At 48.5% G+C, this 21,543-nt stretch overlaps 1 protein-coding gene across 1 annotated transcript; it reads right to left on the reverse strand.

The window, feature by feature from the left end:
• Window positions 1–691: 691 nt before the first annotated feature.
• LOC144952140 (GTPase Era, mitochondrial-like) lies at window positions 692–21,391 on the reverse strand. Its single transcript, XM_078882547.1, has 11 exons — window positions 21,244–21,391; window positions 20,803–20,946; window positions 18,819–18,946; window positions 17,924–18,001; window positions 15,862–15,908; window positions 14,630–14,691; window positions 13,306–13,424; window positions 9,193–9,477; window positions 7,029–7,178; window positions 4,832–4,912; window positions 692–3,618 (listed from the first exon to the last, which is right to left on the reverse strand). The coding sequence occupies exons 1-11, from the start codon at window positions 21,371–21,373 to the stop codon at window positions 3,496–3,498; spliced, it is 1,347 nt and encodes a 448-aa protein (XP_078738673.1). The 5' UTR covers window positions 21,374–21,391; the 3' UTR covers window positions 692–3,495.
• Between the last annotated feature and the right edge of the window lie 152 nt (window positions 21,392–21,543).

The raw sequence follows: 21,543 nt of genomic DNA on the forward strand, positions 1-21,543 counted from the left end.
AACAGCTGTCCACGTGCACATTGACGGATAGATTTAATGAAAAATCCTTGTAGCCACGGGCATTCTTAAATAAGGCGAGTAAACGGGGCGTTTTCCACACTAAAATATTTTAATTATGTACGCCATTAACAAGTAATGCATGGACGCTGATTGAGCATACTTCATCCTAATGGTCAGTGCGAGGTTGGCGAAGTGGATTACTCGGGATCGGTTCAAAACTCACGCACCGCCAATGGCACAGAATTGAACTTGGGTCGCCAATTTGTGTAGAGCAGTAGCACGTTTGTGTGTGCACGGCTTGGAGTTTGCACAACGGAAACAGACGGGTATGCAGCGAGGGACCGATCGCAGGGTCTCCTTAGGGGTCCCATGAGGGGGTGGAAGGAGCTGGTAGGAACCTTGGGTTGCTCGGTCAATGGCCAGGGTCAACGGCGGCGTGGTGTATTCCGCAAATATGGCCGACTGTGAGGGCGGGCACAAGCCGGCGTGAGTAGGTTAAACGTTGAGTTTTACAAGGGCACCACGGGGTGACCAGCCCCTCCCCACCCAGCCCCACCCCTCCCACCCCCCACCCTCCCCACCCAGCCCTCTCCACCCAGCCCCTCCCCTCCCCACCCAGCCCCTCCTCACCCAGCCCCACTCTCCCCACCCAGCCCCTCACTGCACGACGGACGGACACAATAATCCCCTGTGGGCTTGTGTAACCAGGAGGTTCCTACCAGGATGATGTATGCCACTAAACCCGAGTACAGCAAAAGTCCTCGGTTAACGCGAGAGAAAATCGTTAAGCGAAAACAATTTCCCCCATCATGTAACGATGAAGTTTTACGATGGACAATGCACACGCAGTAAGACAGCGGCACAAACACCTGAGGGTACACCATAATCTTTGGTTCATTCGGTAAAGTCACGTAGGTAAAAAATACATTCCAAACACAACACAAGCGTCCGTCATCAGGTGGGAAAGCATGGCCTGCTGCTGATGACGGACGCTTGTTGCACCCGAAACGTCGTCATTTATTTTATTTGATATACCTACGTGACTTTACTGCATGATTCCGTGTACTCTTATCATCACGCTCAGCCGCACGTCTAAGTAGTTCGTCGGTGACCGCGCAGAAACATGAAGCGCGCGTTCCGCTTTGCGCGAAAAGTGTTTCCCCGATCGAAGAACTGCGTGACGGTGGATACCGTGTTGTGTGAACGCACGTTAAGCAATGACTTACCGTATGCGGTTTAAACTACGGTATGCAGTTTGTGGGAATGTTGTTCGTTTTTAAGTTCTTTTAGATGTATTTTTTTATTGAAAGACCGCGTTTTTGTACAGTAGTTCAGAGTAACATTGCAGTTAAAATGATAAGGCAAATTAATGCACATTTTATAAGTTAGCATTATAGATTGCACAGTAATTTAGGGAAACTACCTAAATGTAACAGGAGCATATCATTCGCATATGATAAACATAAATCATCTATTCTCACCCCCTCTGGAAAAACATTTTACTTAGGTGTAAAAATGTACATTGTATATTACTTAAAATAATCAAACCCATGTCTGCAGTGATAGTTACGGGTATTCAGAGTAAATTATAGCGGAGTTGGTACAGACAGGACCAGGTGTTGGTTGTCACAGGCAGTCACGGACTGGTATTGCTAATCACAGCTGTCAAGGGCAGTCACTGGCCACGTAACGACGTGATGACTGATCAAATAAAGTCAATTGTTGCACTCGCAATACACACGCATCGAATCGCGTGCAGAGAACTGACAATTTACAACGTATGCGGATTGCGTGCCGTTACATTTAGGTTTCATAGCAAACAAAACTACACGAGAAACATGGCGAGTGAGAAACTATACAAACAAGAGATGGTAAAAACGAGACGAAGATTTGATCCTTCAATTGAATCGCAGGCGTGAATTGTGACAATTCACCGACTGGCTGGGGAGAGGGTGGGTGAAACCTTCCCCCATCGTCAGGGATGTTAACGGGGCTGCTGTTAGTAGCTGCGAGGATGGTGCTGCAAGTCACTGGGCCGATTTACTGTGGTCACGTGCGTGACGAGGTGAAGTGGGATTTCGGTTCTTCTTGCTGCCCCGCATCATCTTATACAGCACCAACAACACGCTTCACTTTGCAACTCCCCTCTCACGTGAATTGCATGGTGTGTCGTGGTGTCTCCTACACGTGCTGCTGCTGCTGCTGGTGGTGTGTTCTACCCTGCGTTCGAATTACACCGCTCATTTTTTTTTACCGACAGTTCGCACTTCTCGGCGTTTGTATGTCCATATGCACAACTTATTTCGCACCGTACGTAGCCAACCGTGCTAATCGAAGGTGTTACCACCATTCACCTCCCAAGATAGATCCATCCCCGAGCTAAACTATGTGCAGTGGCGCGTAATCAAGATGTCACGACGTCTATAGCAGTAGTGACCAATACCTGAATTGCGATCGCAAAAAAAATATTTGAGGATCTCAGGACAAATCAGAACGGACACTTACATAAGCAAAAGACAATTTCATGATGGCCGATCACATTCAAAATCCCTAAGAATTTCTACGTTGAAAGAAAGGATAACTTTTACCAATAAATGGCACTAGTACTTTGCGTCCGTAATCTGGTGGATCACGCAGCCCTGTTGAGTACAGCAAAATCGATCGTAGTGCTTGGTGTTATTGGCCACCGCTGGTGTACGGTGTTGGTGGTCACAGCGATGATGGTGACGATGGTGACGGTGATGATGACGACGATGACAACGACGACGACGATGATGACCATAGTGGTCAAGCGTTCCTTCAAATATAATTGCTCAAACATCCCAATATAGGACCGCTCATGAAAAAGTGTCTTGCACATTGTGACGACAGTGGTGGTGGTCACTGCCGGCGTTACCAGCGACAAGCGGGCATGACGAGTCACAGGCGAGAAGCTGGTAGTCACGCAGGCATGGGGCTGCGGCCACCAAGGTTGCCGTTGGTAGTCACCGGAGGTCACAACGTGTCACACGATGCAGCTGTTTGGCAGTCGCGGGGATGGTGAAGGACTAGTCTTGAGCAGAGGTCGCAACCGGGTACCCGATACCCGTACCATACTCGATACCAGGCTACCCGTACCCGGCCGTGTACGGGTACCCGTTTGCGACCCTGGTGCGGCCGGGTACGGGTAGGCCGTGAGTCACTGGTGAGTAACTGTTTGTCACTCATTTCCCAACGTCTTGTTTCTTCTCACAATTCAAGTTCCTAGAATCAACCCACACGCGCCTGCAACATGGCTTCATCCCAGAGGTCGTAATCGGGTACCCGATACCCGTACCCTACCCAATACCCGGCCAGGTACGGGTAGGGTACGGATACGGCCGGGTACGGGTACGGGTACCCGTTTGCGACCCTGGTGCGGCCGGGTACGGGTAAGGAATCAAAACCCGTTTGCGACCTCTGGTCTTGAGTAGCCACGAGGCTGCTGCTGCTCGTGGTGGTGGTCGTCACAGGCGATCACGAGATGAGCTTGACGGAGAGGTTGAGCCGCACGTCGCGCATGAAGAGGGAGCTCAGATCCCACTGAGCCAAGCGTGACACGGCCGCCACGCACTCTCCTCCGCGCCCCAGCAGCATCCGCTGCAGCAACGGCGACAGCAGTCGTACAATATAGCACGCACAATGCAGAATCTTGTACAGCACCAACAAGGCCAATAATCACGTGTCGCACATTAAGGCACTCGCGACAGCAAAGAACAATTATACACTGGTCAACACACTTTTTCCGGCATAAGGTATTCCAACGGTTTTAATGTAATTTTGGGGTGCTGATTCCAAATCTGGCATCAATTTTTGTCTATCACATCAGGTTTTTGAGATATCAAAGATTGCATTTTCAATAAAAGCTGCAGAAGAAAAATATTAAATAAATGTGGATATCTACATAAAATGATATTATAAACACACTATCCTAAAAATGCAGCACCATATTTTAACACTAAAGCAGTCACTGACTCGCAACAACTTGCAATCATAAGTGACAGAGTTAATTTAGGGTAAAATCAATGAAAATGGGGTATGCCGATAGCATAAAAATAAGATGTGATAGAGCAAATCTGAGATCAGATTTGGAATCAGCACCCTGAAATTAGTCTAAAAAAGTTGCAAAAGTCCAGGCCAGATTTTTTTTTTGTTGACCAGTGTTATAAAACAACGTACTCGACAGGACCCAATGAACCATCCATCACAACAGCGGTGACCAATAACACCACCAGCACTGTGATCTGGCTGACGACGATGATGATACCAATGATGTCATGAAGCCCTGCCCATCACCTCCCGTTCAGCGGCATACGTGGGAACTAATAGGTGAGCGAGGCTTTTTTTTCTCGTGTTATTCGATTGTTCGTGTATTGTACTGGATAATGGCTAAAGTGATCCATTATTTAAATATTTCGATGGCCCAGCACGACAATATTGAACTCGCTATAACGATGACAATGGTCGCCTTATGACAGTCGCCATACGACACACGGTGCACTAATGTGGGTCATGTCGGTGACGACGTGGGGATAATGCTGGCGATGGTGTGGTGATGCCATCGGTGAGGCCGGTGATGTTTACCGCTGGTGATGTCAGTGATGCTGGTGACATCGCTGAAGGTGGCACTGTTCATGACGATGTTGGTGATGGTGTTATTATCAGTGAAGGTGGCTATGTCAGTGACGCTGGCGATGTCAGTGATATTGGCGGTATCGGTGATGCCAGTCATTTCTGGTGAAGTCTGTGTTGCTGGTGATGGTGTTGATATCGGTGACGTGGCCATGTCCGTAATGTCGGTGATGGTACCAACCATGTGCGAGTTCTTGGTGACGGTCAGCTGCTGGATGATATGCAGCTCCCCACTGGGCCCCTCCTCCCAGTGCAACACGCTCTGTGTGGACAAACGTCACGGCGTTAGTGGGGCCAGCTTCTCAGTGGCCCCATGTGGCCACCGTGAATCACCTATGCAAGACGAAACTCAGAACCAGGGGCTCGCATCCAAGCACTCCAAGGTGCTGTGTATATAAACTTAATTTGGAGCTTTCGTGACTGCAGGAATTACTCCACTCTTTGGTTCTTTCGGTAAAGTCACGTATAAAGAGAAAATTATAAATTAAATAATAGCATACGACGTTTCGATTGCAACACAAGCAATCATCATCAGGTATAAATGAAATAGAAACACAAATCTAGTATACTTAGAAATGTAATGTAATACAACAGAGTCGGATAACATAACAGTCAACAGCCTACCTGGTTGATTACGTTCTTCCTGAGAATGCTAAATTTGTATATCTCTGTGTGTGGATTTATATTTGCAGATTATTTAGTTTATTTGGCTGCTTTAAATTTCCATACGATAATCCACTTCGTTGAGCCATCGTATGTGGCCAGGTTGCTTCTGAAAAATAAGGGCGAGTACTTGTGTTGCGTTCGAAACGTCGTGATTTATTTACATTTTTATTTTATTTCTACACACGCGACTTTACCGAAAGAACCAATGAGTGGAGTAATTCCTGCAGTCACGAAAGCTTCAATGCTAGATTAATCCACTTCTACGGGCAGGTTGTCCTTACAATTCTGTCCAAAACATCTTTTTCCCCGTGTTGTCTTCTCTGTGTATGTATCTCGACTTGTTGTAATTTTGCTTCGATATTTCGTTTACCGTGGTTGGTGTCTCCGTTTTCGTTTGTTTCCCATGTGCTGTCTCCGCTTTCGTTTCCCCATGTGTTTCCCCCCATTTGTTGGCCTGCATTGGTATTTGCATGTCCATGCACGGTTGCCCTTCCCTTCCCCCACGTCTACAGCCTATAGAAGTCCCTGTACGTTATCCCTCCGGGCGTCTTGCTGTGTGTGCTTCTCCATGTGTGTATGTCTCTTGGTGTGGTGTTGCTCCTTGCGTCCCTCTGTACTGCCCTAAACACCTTTCCCTGTGCGTCTTCTCTGTGTATATATCTCTGCTACCTTGTACCTCGTGTCTGTTCACGATTCCTTATCCTCCGTTTACATTGGTGTGTTCAGCCCAGAAGATGAACACAAGATTTAGCAGTCTTTTGAAATGCGTGGTCAACCAGGTTTAATGTCTAACTGTGTTGTTGGCCGACTGGGAAGCATCGCGTTGTGTTTCTAAGGTTTGCCGAGTTCGCGTCTCTCATCTTCTTGCTGTATTTTGCCTCCGTGCAGTTTGCCGTTCTCCGTGTGCTCTGTGTGTGATGTCCCTCTGTGTGTTCCCTCGCTGTGTGGTTTACGCCATTTTCATCTGAGGACGAGCGCTTGTGTTGCGTTAAAAACGTCGTGATTTATTTTTATTTTATTTCTACATACGTGACTTTACCGAAAGAACCAATGAGTATAGCTCAGTGGGCTTTACCTGGTAAAATAAAAAGTTTAGTTTTTTGTAATGTACTTACCTTTCCTATCATTTGCACTCCTATCGTGTTTTTGTATTGTTTGTTGTTGTAACCCTCTGACCTGTCATCACTTGACATTTATAAAAAAAAAAGCTTTATAGCTCATCGGATTCCTCCAGCATAAATAAAGATTGCTGATCATGTATATGTGGAGAGTCGTGCAGCGATTAGCGTGCCGTGCTATGAACCCGACAATCTGACTTCGATTCCCGCTCACGGCCACCAACACCATAGACGATATTTTATCCCAACCGGTCCTGGGCCTTCCGAGGTCGACTCAGCCACACACGAGTACCTGGTGCGGCAGTGTATAAAACATCGCCACTGCAGATACAAAGGCTATTGTGTGGTGCTGGCCACACTCACCCCCTCGAATGCCGTGCCAGCCTTCAGCACTTTCCCCTACAGTCTGTTGAGCAGAGGTCGCAAACGGGTTTTGATTCCTTACCCGTACTTGGCCGCACCAGGGTCGCAAACGGGTACCCGTATCCGTACCCGGCCGGGTATCGGGTATCGGGTACCCGGTTGCGACCTCTACTGTTGAGGCTATGCGCGGGGGGGACCTTTGTGTGTGTGTGTGTGTGGTGTGTATTTCACCTGCTTGATGAGGTAGGGCACCTCCTGTGGGAGCACCTCGAGCAGCCGCGCTCGCACGGCATCGAGGCTCAGCTGCATGGGCGTCTGATCGGTGAGCACGGAGCTGTGGAACCGCCACGGCGATGCGCGGGCCCGCGACAGCAGATAGCCCTACTCATGCGCACACAGAGAAAAAAGGTTCCCCGTATAGCATGTGACAGACTGTTGGGGCAAGTGCTGTTAGCGAGCACCTATGGAGGCCGGCAAGGCACACGAGGGGGTGAGTGGCCGCCACCACGCCCGACCGCCTTTGTCTCCCCAATGGCGAAGTTTTACACACCGCACCGGGTGCTCATTTGAGGCTGAGTCGGCCTAAGGGAGGCCCAAGACCGGTTCAGATAATAATCACTGGTGTTGGCCGTGAGCCTTAACATATTTTTGATGCAAGTGCTTTCAGTGAGCGCCTATGAAGGCTGGCATGATATACACACACCTACACATATACACAGTAACAGTGCCTCATCGGTGTACAATGGTAGCTATCCGTACACACACACATATACTTGCACGTACAACACAGACTAACACACGAAGACTCGACACATACAGACAAATGTAAATACACAGTAACACACACATTGGTGCAACAACAACAGCTAGTTCTACATACAGTCACTCGGTCAAGTGTTGTCCACGAGCAATTATTATTCATAATAATGATTTATATTTCTAATGCCCAGTCTTCGTTCACTCTCAAAGAGAGAACGACTCAGAGGCGCGAGGAACCACAGACAAGCGGTGCGGCAGCCGCACGCCAAGCCGACGTCAACAATTGCCCAAGGCCTCCGGTCCTCTTTATATCAAGATGTTCACGACCAATTAATGAGCATTTACACGTGGGAGGAAACCAGAGCAGCGGGAGAAACCGCACGTGTGCGAGGGGGCAAACATTCTATCCCGTAAGGGTGGAACAGGTGGAGTCCACGTTTTGTTGTACAGTAGAACCTCTGGTAACGAACGCTTCTGACCACGACCAAATCGGGTTCCGACCAAAACATTCACAAGATTTTTGAATCTGGTCACGAACACAAACTCGGGTGGCGATCAAACACGGCCGCGGCCGATTTCCCCTTCCGCGCCATTTTTTTTGGTAAGCGCCAAATTTCCTGTCGTTTGTTTACAAACAACAGCGACCTACATGTGGCCGCTTGCTCAGTCAGTCTCGCTTAGTAATCGGTCTCGGTCAGACGTGCGCTCATTCGCTGTGAGCGAAAGCGCCGAGTACGTAAATCGCTAACATAAGAACCCGTTAATCTCTTCTCGCATCATTCATACGATGATGCGGTGAAGTAAACGTTCATACGATAGTAAGGTGAATGCTTCCAAAAACAATACTGTACCCAAATATTACTGTTAACTTACTTTCAATAGAAACATGAATTGCTCATATGAATATTCTCTCTCTCTCTCAGAATCGACCGACTGATGAAGCAGACAAAACAATCATCTTGTTGAACGATTCTAAACCGTGAAGCGGCAATGTTAGTTTTCTCTGTTGTTCAAGGTTTTCTCAGTGTTATTCAATGTTTTTACATTTAGTTTACTATTACACTGTGAATTCTATGGCATAATTAACTAATTTTGTGCTAAAAATCTTTAAAAAAACAATATTTACATACAGTTCGTAGGAGTCTGGAACGGATTTATCGTATTTACATACAATCCAATGGGGAAATTAGGTTCGAGTTACGACCAAATCGGGTTGCGACCAAAGTTATGGAACGAATTAGGGTCGTGACCAGAGGTTGTACTGTACTGCCTTCTCCTGGCGGGCCAAGGTATGGCACCTCCTCAACGCCAACGGGAAGGAAGATCCACCACAATCTTCGCCGGTAAGGTGCACGAGGTTTCAAGGCTTGCAACCGCACTCGGCAGCATTTTCCGAATTAAAAAGTTTGCCTACGGCCAGAGTTACTCATTTAACACCGAGTCGACCTTGGGGAGGCCCAGCAACGGTACAGATAACACATACTTGCCAACGTTCTCCGACGTGTTTTCCCAATTTGCCACGAGTTGTTCGTCACGATGTCCGATGTTTCGCTCCACGTCCAAGCACATGGAGCAATACGTTGCGACATCGAGCGCCTATTCAGCCCCGTTCTCACACACACACATGCGTGCTCACCCTCAGTGTTTCAACTTCGTCGCCGTTGAGCGCCGACACCATGAACACATCGTGGAAGAATGACCGAGGCGCCTTGCCATGGCGCCGAGGCCTCGTCACTTCCTTGGGAGGCTCCGCCCCTTCCTGCAGAGGCTCCGCCCCTTCCTGCAGAGGCTCCGCCCCATCCGGTTCAGACCCCGCCTCTTCCGCAGCCACACGTTTATCCCTGGCGAGGGCAGCGGTGACGTCGTAGCTCAGCGCCTCCGTGATCTCCAGCAGGTCGCTCTTACCCTTGAGGATGTCCACCTACACCGCACGGGGTTGTCGAGACGAAGTTTTGTTCATCGCACAATAGCAATTTTCATGACACGATGTTTATTGCAATATGTTCTATAACTTTGTAACTGAATTCCAGTTTAACGCGTAGCCTTTCGCAACCAATATTATCCGTAATACGGGGGATTTTTTATTGGGTTAGATCGCGTAAATATGTCCTTAACTTGCCACCACCCGACACGGCCAATAAGTAAGGTTTGTCACGTGAACAAAAAGTGCCAAGTAGTCTACTACTTCAGCAGACTGGTATGCTGGGAGAGTAAACCCACAACATTTACAATTTGAGATTGACGTTTCGCTCGTGATTACAACCAGCTTCATCATGCGATTCAACAGGCGCTTATGGCAAATTGCCTGTTGAAACTGAATTTATTGTTTTTACTGCAGTTCACTCAACTTCAGCCAGCCATAAATCATTCCAATTTCACAATCTATATCTCCATATATATAAAAGGCAAAGTTGTGAATATGTGTGTCTGTTCAAAATGTTTAGTGTACTTCCCGACATGCAACAAACTGGAAATTTGCCATGTGGGTACTTTCCAGACTGTACATCATGCAAAAAGAAAAAAATACACTTTTTTGTGGGGGGGGGAGGGGAGCTCAATAATTCATTTATTTTTGGCACAGCAAGTGAGCTGTGACGTCAAATCTGTCACGTGACCCGCGCACGTGGTTAGCGTAACGCATTGTAGTGTAGTGGTTAGCGCCACACCGCGCTACGAACCCGGCGACCCGAGTTCGATTCCCGCTCACGGCCACCACCGGTGACGATTATTTCAACAGGTCCTGGGCCTCTTCTAGGTCGACTCAGCCTAAAACAAGTAACTGGTGTGTTGTGTGTGAACATCACCACTGGGGAGACAAAGGCGGCCGGCCGTGGTGAATCCAAGTACCGGGCGAAGCCGGGTAGTACGGCTAGTAACTTATAACAGCGGTCCCCAACCCCCGGGTTGCGGACCGGTACCGGTCCGTGGCCTGTTAGGAACCAGGTCGCACAGCAGGAAGTGAGCGGTGAGCCCGTGTGTGGCCCGCCCATTGTTTTATTTACCACTTCCGTCTGCGCCACTTTCCCGCACTGCGCACTCGCCTCAGTCACAGTTTTGTTAAGCCCACAAGCTGCTAACTCCTAGCCAAAATGAGTAAAAAAACAAATGTCGCTGGAGAGCTTCTTTGAAAAGGGGGAAAAGACCCAATGGTGAACCCCCCCCCCCCCCCCCGGGTCCGTGAAAAAATTTTCTTCCACGAAACCGGTCCCTGGTGCCAAAAAGGTTGGGGACCGCCGACTTATAACACACACACAGTTATGTAACGACCATTTCTGTCAAGTTCTGAAACACGTTGCAAAGCGCTCATTTAATGGTAAGGAATCATTGCGTGCAAGGGTGCAGGAGGGGAGGTGTTGCCCGTATCACACCTGGCCACCTCATCGATCAAGCACCGGTAATTCACTCACACTGATTGGCTGAGCCAATCCAGGTGATATCACTACTTGCCAGCGATATGTTCCTTGGCCAGGTATCAAACCCAGGTAACTTGGATGACGCCAGCAGCGTGTCAACTACTATGCCATCAACAGTGGTTCGGTTTGTTGGTGGTAGAAAGAGCTGCCCGTATAGCTATTAACAGACTACTGGGGCAAAGTGCTGTTTGCGAGCACCTTTCAAGCCAGGCACGGCACACGAGGTGGGTGGGTGGCCAACACCGCGCGCCTTTGTGTCCCCAACGCTGATGTTAACACACCGCACCAGGTACTTGATTAAAGCTAACCGGACCTAGGTGAGGCCCAGAACCAGTTCACCCCTCTTTAAGGTCGTGAGCGGGATTTTATCTCGGATTGACAAATATGTAAATACAGTGCGCCGACCACTACACGACACGAATGCACACTTATACACAAACGTTAATACTACATACAGACAAATACGCAGCGCTGTTGAGTACGGTTTGTAATGCAATCACTAAAAGCATTATGGACAATTCACGGTATCCATTATAGTGAGTGGTCCTGAAAATCACGTAGTGGGTATACTCCTTTTAACACATTCCTGTGGAGGGAGCTGGTAGGAACGTTGGGTTGCTCGGTCAATGGCCAGGGTCAATGGCGGCGTGGTGTATTCCGCAAATATAGCCGACTGTGAGGGTGGGCACAAGCCGGCGTGAGTAGGTTAAACGTTGAGTTTTATAAGGGCACCACGGGGTGACCAGCCGCTCCCCACCCAGCCCCACCCCTCCCACCCACCACCTCCCCACCCAGCCCCTCCCCACCCTCCCCACCCAACCCCTCCCCTCCCCACCCAGCTCCACCCTCCCCACCCAGCCGATCCCCTCCCCACCCAGCCCCTCCCCTCCCCACCCAGCCCCTCCCTCCCTCCCCACCCAGCCCCTCCCCACCCTCCAATCTCCACCCAGCCCCACCCCTCCCATTTTTGGATGCACGACGGACACAATAATCCCCTGTGGGCTGGTCTAACCTGACGGTTCCTACCAGTATAAATATTGAATGAGCGGTTTTTAGGCAACCTCTAAAAGTAAAAAAATGTAAACAATTTGGAAACCGCATTTCCCAAAGCTTTTAAATTAAACAGCATGCTGGCTGGTTATCAGCTGTGTCACCACACTGCTCAGGTATGCCACGTGCCAGGCAGTCCTAGTTTTGCATCTTACTGTACAGTGACTACTGTGCCAATGTATTGTGCGTTCCAGGAATGGAGTGTGGTTGCCGGGGGTTTCCGTGTTGGTATTTTTACATTGACATTTATGTATAAGCTACATATGGGGTTTTGTAAAAACCCTTAAGTCTCCGCTTAACACGGGGTTTGAATTCCTGAAAATTGCAGCGTAAAGCAAATTTGCATTCAAGTAGGAGTCATTTTCCCATAAGGAATAATGGCAAAGGTGGGGATGCCGTTCTAGTCCATAATTGCATTGTTTTTGTTAGACAGTACACAGTTTTACATGTTTTTTTTTAAATGTGTTGTTTTTATATAGTACTTCTATAGACACAACACCCACTCATTGTTAAAGGATTGAAAAGAATATTTCACGAGATAAAGTTCACAATTGCCGAGATGACGCTACAATCACACACACAAAGACACTGGAACAAAGACTGAGCTAGAGGAAGGCACGCCTCCTATCGCAGAGCACATCAGAGCTACATTTCCAGCTCCCAGGCATCACTGAACGACGCCGCCAACACCCACGCCACTCAGAAAAGTCGCCTGCCATGCGCAGGCTAGACTCGCGTTATCTCGGGCGCGGCGTGCGTTAAGCGAAACACATTCCAAAAAAGTAAAAAACGCGGAGTGTGAACGCCAACACATTAAAATGGGGATGTATTGTAACTGGGACATCCCAACCTGGAATTAGCCCAGTAATGAGGACTAACTGTAGAATGACGATATTAACATTTTACGGTTCCAATGACGTACGTGTACGTCCTGATCAGTTTTTCTTCCGAGGCCATGCAGAAGGGCGTGTGGCAGTTTGGCGCAAGCTATCATAGAGTGCGGACGTGTCGCTACAGTTCTCCGCGGTGAGTACAATGTCTTTAAAAAAGAGTCGCACTAGGCCTCTCTAAATAAAATCAATGCCGAACCGCTCGCGCGTTCCGAGATTCAGCGGTGAACGGGACCCCCACCCTGCGAATTGCAGATGTCTCGGAATGGGAAAGGGTTAACGTACGCGTGCAGCGTGTTGGTGGTATAATCGCGTGACGTGGCGTGGCGTATTCAAAGCTACGTGTGGCCTCGTCACAAACGAGTGCCGTTTCTCCGTTTTCTTGCAGACACTCACCTTGTTCAGCACCAGGAGGCTGGGAAGCTCTGGGTTTTTGCGGAGGCAGTTTAGGGTCTGGGCGTCGAGCTGACATCGCGTTTTCAACCATGGGTCCGACACGTCCACGCACACCAACACTAAGAGAACACAAACACGTGTCCCCCCCCCCCCCGTGTAGCCTTAAGACTGTTGGAACAAGTGGCATGGTCCAATAACCACACCTGGCTGCCTTTATCTCCACAGTGCTGATGTTTACACACACCACGGTGTCCTCGCTGCTAATTTCAGGCCGAGTCTAAGTATTCATAATAAAGGTTTTTTGCGTTAGATCGCGTAAGTATAGAAATGCGTGTCGTAACCAAAAATGTGTGTGTTAACAAATGTTGTGGATATACTCTCCAACACACCGGCGCGCTGAAGTCGTTACTAATTGACATGTTCTGTTCACGTGACAAACCTTACCGGTTGTGTCTGGTGGTAGAGGGTTACGACACATTTATACTTACAGCGATCTAACTCATAAACCTACATTATATTGCTTGCGGAAAGCCTGTGTGTTAAACTGAGTCTAAGTAGCAGAAGCCAAATATAAGTTGAGATATAATTGACGACCACTTTTGTTGTGCTCGGCCAGGAATAAAACTCAGCTCTGTGGGTACGATATAGTCCACGAACCACTATGTCAATCTCCCTTCCCATCCCCCCATACACAAAGTCAAACACCCCCTGTATAGCCCCTGTATGGCCATACAGACTGCAGAGGCAAATGCTGTTAGTGAGCACCAAGGCCAGCCATCGAGACTTCTTCGTTTTCACAATGTGGCCAACTCACAGCCACAGTAGTAACCATATGAAACTGAGCGATTGTCCCATTCATTTTAACACGTAGGCTTTCGCGACCAATATTATTCATAATAAAGGTTTTTGGGTTCGATCGCCGTTATTTATAAATGTGTCGTAACCCTCCACCGCCCGACACGGCCAAACAGTAAATAATGTGTCACGTTAACAAAGGACAAATAGTTCACTACTTTAGCCCACCGGTGTGTTGAAGAGTGAATCACCATCATTTAAAATTTCGAGTACGACGTTTCGCTGGTAATTACATCCAGCATCATCGGGCATTTTGGCAAGAATGGTGAGGGCCCTCCACTTGCTCCCGGTCGTTAATAGAACAGCACGGTGATGTCATCTTTCATTCAAGAAGATTCGTCTCATCTGATACCGAACCCCTCATTAAATTTGTAGCAGGTTAATTTTATCCAATGAAGAGCCCTTCATAACCTAGCGCTCGCACGCAGACACCGCGATTGCACGGTGGCGCGTACACATTGGTCCGTACCCACATCCGCTTGCTCAAGAGATGCTTGAGGATCCTTGGTGAAAGATGGAGCCAGGCCATGTCTGCGAAAAGACAAGGACAAAACGATAAGGATTCTCAGCGTAGCCTTTAATAGACTGTTGGGCAGAGGTCGCAATCGGGTACCCGATACCCGTACCCTGCCCGATACCCGGCTACCCATACCCGGCCGGGTACGGGTACCCGTTTGCGACCCTGGTGCGGCCGGGTATGGGTAGGCCGTGAGTCACTGGTGAGTAACCGTGTGTCACTCATTTCCCAACGTCTTGTCTCTTCTCACAATTCGAGTTACTAGAATCAACCCACCCGCGCCTGCAATATGGCTTCATCCCAGAGGACGCAAACGGGTACCCGTACCCGATACCCGGCCGGGTATCGGGTACAGATACCCGTACCCTATACCCGGCCGGGTACGGGTACCCGTTTGCGACCCTGGTGCGGCCGGGTACGGGTAAGGAATCAAAACCCGTTTGCGACCTCTGCTGTTGGGACAAGTGTTGTGAGTGAGCACACAGCATGGCCCTCTATGGCACATGACGGGGTGGTGGGGCCCAGGGCACGCTTGGTTGCCTTCGTTTTCCCAGGGACGATGTTTAAATGCTACGCCAGCTACTTGCTCATTTAAGGCCGAGAAAGCATAGCCGTTTCGATGATGTCACTTGTTGCAAATGTTAGCGATAGCCGAGATTCGAACTAATGTTTGTAGCACCACTGCTCCACTGCTCCCCACATACACAAACACTTATGCATTGATGTTTTGTATGCATACAAAACATCAATGTACAAAATGGCCAAACACATTCATGAAAAGAAAGATCCATTGATACTTTTCATGATAAATGACCCTCCGTGTAGCCTTTACCAGATTGCTGAGGCAAGTGCTGTTAGCAAGCACCTATGAAGGCCGGCACGGCACACGAGGGCGTGGGTGGCCAGCACCACGCCTGACTGCCTTTGTCTCCCCAGTGGCGATGTTCACACACCACACCAGAGCTTCAAATGAGTCGACCTCGGGGAGGCCCAAGACCGGTTCAGATAAATTCACTGGCGTTGGCCGTAAGCAGGAATCAAACAAAGGTTGCTGGGTTCGTAGCGCAGTCCACTGACCAGTGTCAACGCTCCACACACGCACTGCGCTTTGCGATGTGTGATGGACGCACAGTATTGCACGCGCTGTCATACATTGTGTGCGCGTGTTGTGCACTGTGCGTTACCGTTTGGAACGAGAGGGACTTGTCAGACCAGGCGTGTCCAATAGCACCTTAATGCATAGAACACAAGACGGCAAAACATTGAGATATACGGCCTTCGTGAATAGTGGAGTACATGTCCGTACGCAGAACCCCAAATAAGCAGCGTACTGGGCGTTTATTGCATTAAAATAGATGCATTACGTAAGATATTTAAACAAAGTGTAATGACGTGTTCAGATCAGTTTGCTGCACGGCTTAACCCTTTCCCGCTCCAAGAAGTCTGCAAAAGTTGCAGGGTAGGTCCCCCGTTGAATCTCAGAACACGCAAGCGGGAACCCGAGTACATTTTCCGACATGAAGACATACCAATGTAAATGTATTTTATTTTCGTTTTTGTTCTGATAACGTACATTCATGCCATGTATTATTGAACAGAATCGGGAGAAAAACCGACGACGTAAATGTACGTCTTAAGACCCTTGGGGGCCAGTGTCAAAAGGACGCACACATAGTAACCCCCCCCACCAGCCACCATGCGTAGGTCCTACCCCCCCCCCCCAACATGTTAACCACTCCACGTCCCCCCCCTCATTTTACCCGCACCCCTCACGTATTTATTTTAATAAATGTTCAGCCATCCCTGGAGCATCCCAACAATGAGCTCCGTTAATAAGGACTGGGCACAACCTGCATCACCTGACAGTATGTTTACTGTTGGATTGGGAAAGTGAATAAAGGAAATTTAAAAATATTAAACTTTGTATTATAAATATAAACTCAAGCGTGTGCGGATGAAGGAGTGGTCATGTGACCGTTGGGGCCCGTTGAGCGGGCCCTTTGGTAACGTGTAACTGCTGAACTATGGTTAATATGTTTATGAAAAAATAATAATCTTTTGTACGATTTCATACAATTTTATCAAATATTTCTACAGTAGTCCAAGGTAAAATTGCTGGTAAACTGTAAGGCTCTCGTCAATGTAAAGCCTCTGAGTTAGCATTTGTGCTTTTAGCTTTCTGACCCACCTCCACTTTACATCTGTGAATAAAGAGCTTCACAGCTCATCGGATTTATCCAAGATAAATATTCTGATAAGGTAATATTGCATTTTACAACCTAGTTTTTTCTATAAATTAAATCATACATTACCCAAAAACTCAGGTTCTAATGTAAGGCTGCGTCGACCTAGGAGAGGCCCAGGACCATTTCAAATATTAGCCTCTGTTATTGATCGTGAGCGGGAATCGAACACGGGTGAAAGGGTTTATAGACCGCACATGCATATGTTTCAGTACGTGTGTATTGACGATGTGTGCAAACATAAGTACCGTATTAATATGGCCAATTCCTAAGCTGTCAGAAGAATCCCATAAATGTAAATGGAGATTCCAGTATTCAATGGTATGAATGGGAGTCTAGTGGTAATTTAAGGTATCTCCACTCGACTGCACGCTTTGACAATTCTCCCAAAAAAATACTGGACAATCCGCAGTTCCAAGTCTCACCATTCTGCGAGTAATCTTAATCTGTTCCAAGCAATGCCAGGTGAGTGATCGTGACAATTGATACTCGTGTTTATACCAGTGTGTGCACGAATGAGAGGTCATGTGAGAGTGTGTGTTTATGAGTATAAATGCACGAGTCTGTTTATACGTGTCTGCTTGCACGATGAGTGTGTGTACGTGGGTAATGTCCCAACTGGGAGCGTAGCAGTAGCGTAGCGGTAGGTACGCTGCACTACGAACCCGGCCAACAGAGTTCAAATCCCGCTCACGGCCAAAATCGGTGGTGATTATCTAAACCGGTCCTGGACTCCCCTCGGTCGACTCAGCCTCAAATGAGTACCTGGTACGGTGTGTAAAAATTGTCACTCGGGAGACAAATGCGGCCAGGCATGGTGCTGGCCACCCACACCCCCTCATTTACCGTGTCGGCCTTCGTAGGTGTTCGCTAACAGCACTTGCCCCAACAGTCCATTGAGGCTATACGGGGGATATTTGTATTTGCATGTGTGTGCATGTGAGATTGTGTATATTAATTAGTGTTCAGAGTGTATGAGCATGTATAAATTAATGGCTCTTACGATCTGAGCATCATCTTCCGTGAGGACTCCAGCAGACGTACAGCGAGTCGTGTGAACTTTTCTGGACACACCAAACACCTACACATTCGCCCACACACAAAATACACACGTGCGCAAATACACACGCATTAATATGTAGGCGTACACACTCAAAAAATACAACAGTGGCAGTCATTCATGCTCTGCGCAATTAACCCAGCGACCAAAATTTTATTCCTGGCTACACCCGCAGTGCACGAACCACATCATAAATGCTCCCCAAAGACAAAGCCTCCCTGTATTGCCTTTAACAGGATGTTGGGGAAAGTGTTGTTAGCAATCACTTATGAAGGTCGGCATGACCCACGAGGGGATGGGTGGCCAACACCATGCCCAGCCGCCTTCTTCTCCCCAGTGGTGACATTCACCACTGTTATTGGTCATGAGCGGGAATTAAACTTGGGTCGCCGGGCTCGCAGTGCAGTGCGCTCACCACTACACTACCACTCCCCAAGACAAATATCCCCCATATAATATTTAATAGACGCTTCGGGCAAGTGCTGTTAGTGAGCACCTATGAAGGCTGTCATGGCACAAGAGTGGGTGGGTGGCTAGCGCCATGCCCAGCCGGATTTGTCTCCCAGTAGTAGTGTTTACACACTGCATTAGAAATTAATTTGAGGATGAGTCGACCTAAGGGAAGAGGCCCAGGACCGGTTCAGATAATTGTCACTGGTGTTGGCCGTGAGCGGGAATCAAACTCGGGTCACCAGGTTTGTAGCGCTGTGAGCTAACCACTATACTACTGCTCCCCACACATTTACATACACGTGTGCGGGCACGCACACGTAAGACACTCACTCAAACTTATACACACATGCACACATAGGTAGCAGGTACCCACACATGTGTGTACCTTCCTGCCCAGGATTTGGTTGGCGAGTGTGGATTTGCCAGCATTGGGGGCGCCTATGATGGCGACGCGGAGAAGACGAGGGCAGCTTGGCTGATCCGGGGTCAGCGCCATCTGAGCTGCGTGGGCATCTACATTCACATGCGCATACACAGCATACAGCATAAATTTAGACACAAACAATAGAAATGACACATTAACACACCACAGCTGATGTGTCACTAAGTGAAGATGTCACACAATGCTTGTGCCATGCTAGGTGCACTTTCGGCCACCGACGTGTCCAAGGCTTGCTGAAAGGTCATGGGACCAGACCCAGGTGCCATGGGTTAACGGACCTGACAAAGATAGCTGGCAGATGCACCAGCTGTGATTCCCACTGTGCCAACTTGCTACGTTTTTGACACCCGGAACTCCGATCGTTGTTATAAACGTTACTCCTCCAGCCTCCATTGTTGTTGTCTCCCAACTGCTCAGTAGCGTATTTCACGAGCCTCTTCCACAGAGGCTGATCTTGACATCGATAGTGCCAGTCATAGGCAAATACAATCAGCTCAAATTCTCCTGTACTACATCAGGCTATCTCTGCTGTAGTCCGTGCTGTGCCTATTCAGCCCACTCTATCTGGTCAAACTGAAACTGCTTGCGCATGCAGTTGCTGGGTTTGAGGGCAACAAAACCCACTCAATGGAGCCTCTCCAGCCAGATGAGCTCACGGATAGGACCATGTCCAGATATATCTAGGATCCGTGAGCTATTCACACAATCCAGCAAAGTAAAACCAAGATGGATTGTTGACAGGCTAGCCTGAATGTTCCAAGCTGGAGCTGGTGTAAAGGGGTTCATGCAAACGTCGAGATGAGAGGGCAAAACTGTGGCCGAGAAGACCCGAAGAAGTTGGGTGCATCAACCACACTCACTTGCTTGTGGTAGAAGACGGATGTGAGCGATGCCATGGGGGGGGGAAGAATTACTTTAGTCATCTGGTTACCCTCATGGCACGCTCACATCCACGACAGTGACTAATGAGGGCACTCAGACGGGTGCGATGGGCCTGGCAATCCCGTCAACGTCAACTACCAAAGGATAACCGAGAAATCCATCTAAGTATGTGTCACAAGTGCAGTGGGGACGTGGATCTTTTGACGTTGTCTGGCCAAACTGAAATCTCACTTTTGCTGTTAAAGAGGGGTATGCTAAGCTGCCGATTTTTAGGATAACTTAATTTGCAATTGCATTTGACATATCCCTATAAGTTTAGATAGTAGTACAGTACAAGTCACCCTACATCTTTTTAATGTTTCTTTCTCTGAATTGCAATTGTACTATGACGAGTCAAAGAATAATCTGCCCGCGCTGACTTGCCATACAAGGAATTCATGATATAACATTCATATATGTTAGTGCAATATTTTACATTTCTCATTGGACGTAATTTCTACTCTGATTTCTATTGACTTTATTGCTGTACCTTCTTTTACTTTTGTCGTTTTGGAGACCCAGGTCACTTGCAAATGAGTTGATCCTAATCTCTTGAGAAGTCACCAGGTTAACAAAAATGAACCTGAACTTGACATTAAACTACACGGGGCAGAAAAATGGCAATAACTAAGAGTGACTCTTCTGAATTAAAAAATTGAGGGGGGTGTGGGAGCATAGTGATGAGGTGTAGAAAGCCTCGAATCCCAGGCTATTGTGGGCTAGGCTTCCCGTCAACAGTTGAGGAATGGTGTTGGTGGCTTACACCCCCACCAAAAATTGACATTCACGGAGGAATGGCGGCAAGGCTGCCGAATCATGCTTCAAATTACGTCCTGTCCCAGTATACACAGTATGCTGAGTATATATATACTCTACGTACAGTAACTACAATGTGCTGTATGTGTAAACTGCATGTTTGCTCAGGATATACTTTATGTGTGCTATATGTCCACTGTGGGTGTGTTGTGTATTCTGTATATACAGTGTACAATGTGTATGTGTGGACCTGGTAAAGCGCTGACGCTCAGCGAATTTGCCAGAGGGCTGCTGCCCTGTGCTGGCCCGTGGAAGGCGCTGCCGAGTACAGAGAGCTTCACCTTGTCCTCCTCATCCCGGCTGGCTCCGGCCCGCACAGCATAGCAAGCACACCCTGAAGGCACAAACACACACACAACAGCTAAAGATTGTATGGACTGTTGGCACTAGTGCTGTTAGCGAGCACCTATCAAGGCCGGAACGGGGGTGATGTTTAAACATGGCACTAGGTACGTATTTGAGGCCGAGTCGACCAAGGGGAGCCCCAGTACAGGTTCATATAATCGGCACTGAACTCGGGTCGCCGGGTTTGTAGCGAAGCTCCACACTCTGACGCGCACTGTACAAACACGTGCACGCACGGACTGTGCATGTGTGTGCACACGCACTGTGCACACACTGTGACACGCACGTGGTGTCGCGCCGGGGCGGCCCGCGGCGAGAAGAAGCTGGGACACGAAGCGGGGGGACGCGAAGCGGTGGGACGCGAGACGCGGCGACACGAAGCGGGCACACACGACCAGAGCCATGGGGGCGGCCATCGCGGAACCGGTTCCTGCGCACTCGGCAATGAGATCCGGATCCCATAAACTGACAGAGAGCCCAGCTACCCGGATATTGAGATCCGGGTCCCATAGACTTACAAGACAGCCCCCCAATTACCCGGATGTTTAGAGGCGGGTCCCATCGACTGACAACACAGACCCTCAGT

This window comes from Lampetra fluviatilis, chromosome 3, assembly GCF_964198595.1.
Source record: "Lampetra fluviatilis chromosome 3, kcLamFluv1.1, whole genome shotgun sequence".
Taxonomy (NCBI): Eukaryota; Metazoa; Chordata; class Hyperoartia; order Petromyzontiformes; family Petromyzontidae; genus Lampetra; species Lampetra fluviatilis.

Bases quoted from the DNA above. Each gene is read 5' to 3' on its own strand.
- LOC144952140 (XM_078882547.1), bottom strand. From the start codon at position 21,373: ATGGCCGCCCCCATGGCTCTGGTCGTGTGTGCCCGCTTCGTGTCGCCG. The intron at 14,692-15,861 runs GTAACGCACAGT...GTCTTTTCGCAG, and splicing joins AGTCCCTCTCGTTCCAAACG to ACATGGCCTGGCTCCATCTT. The intron at 13,425-14,629 runs GTACGGACCAAT...GTGTTCTCTTAG, and splicing joins TCTTGAGCAAGCGGATGTGG to TGTTGGTGTGCGTGGACGTG.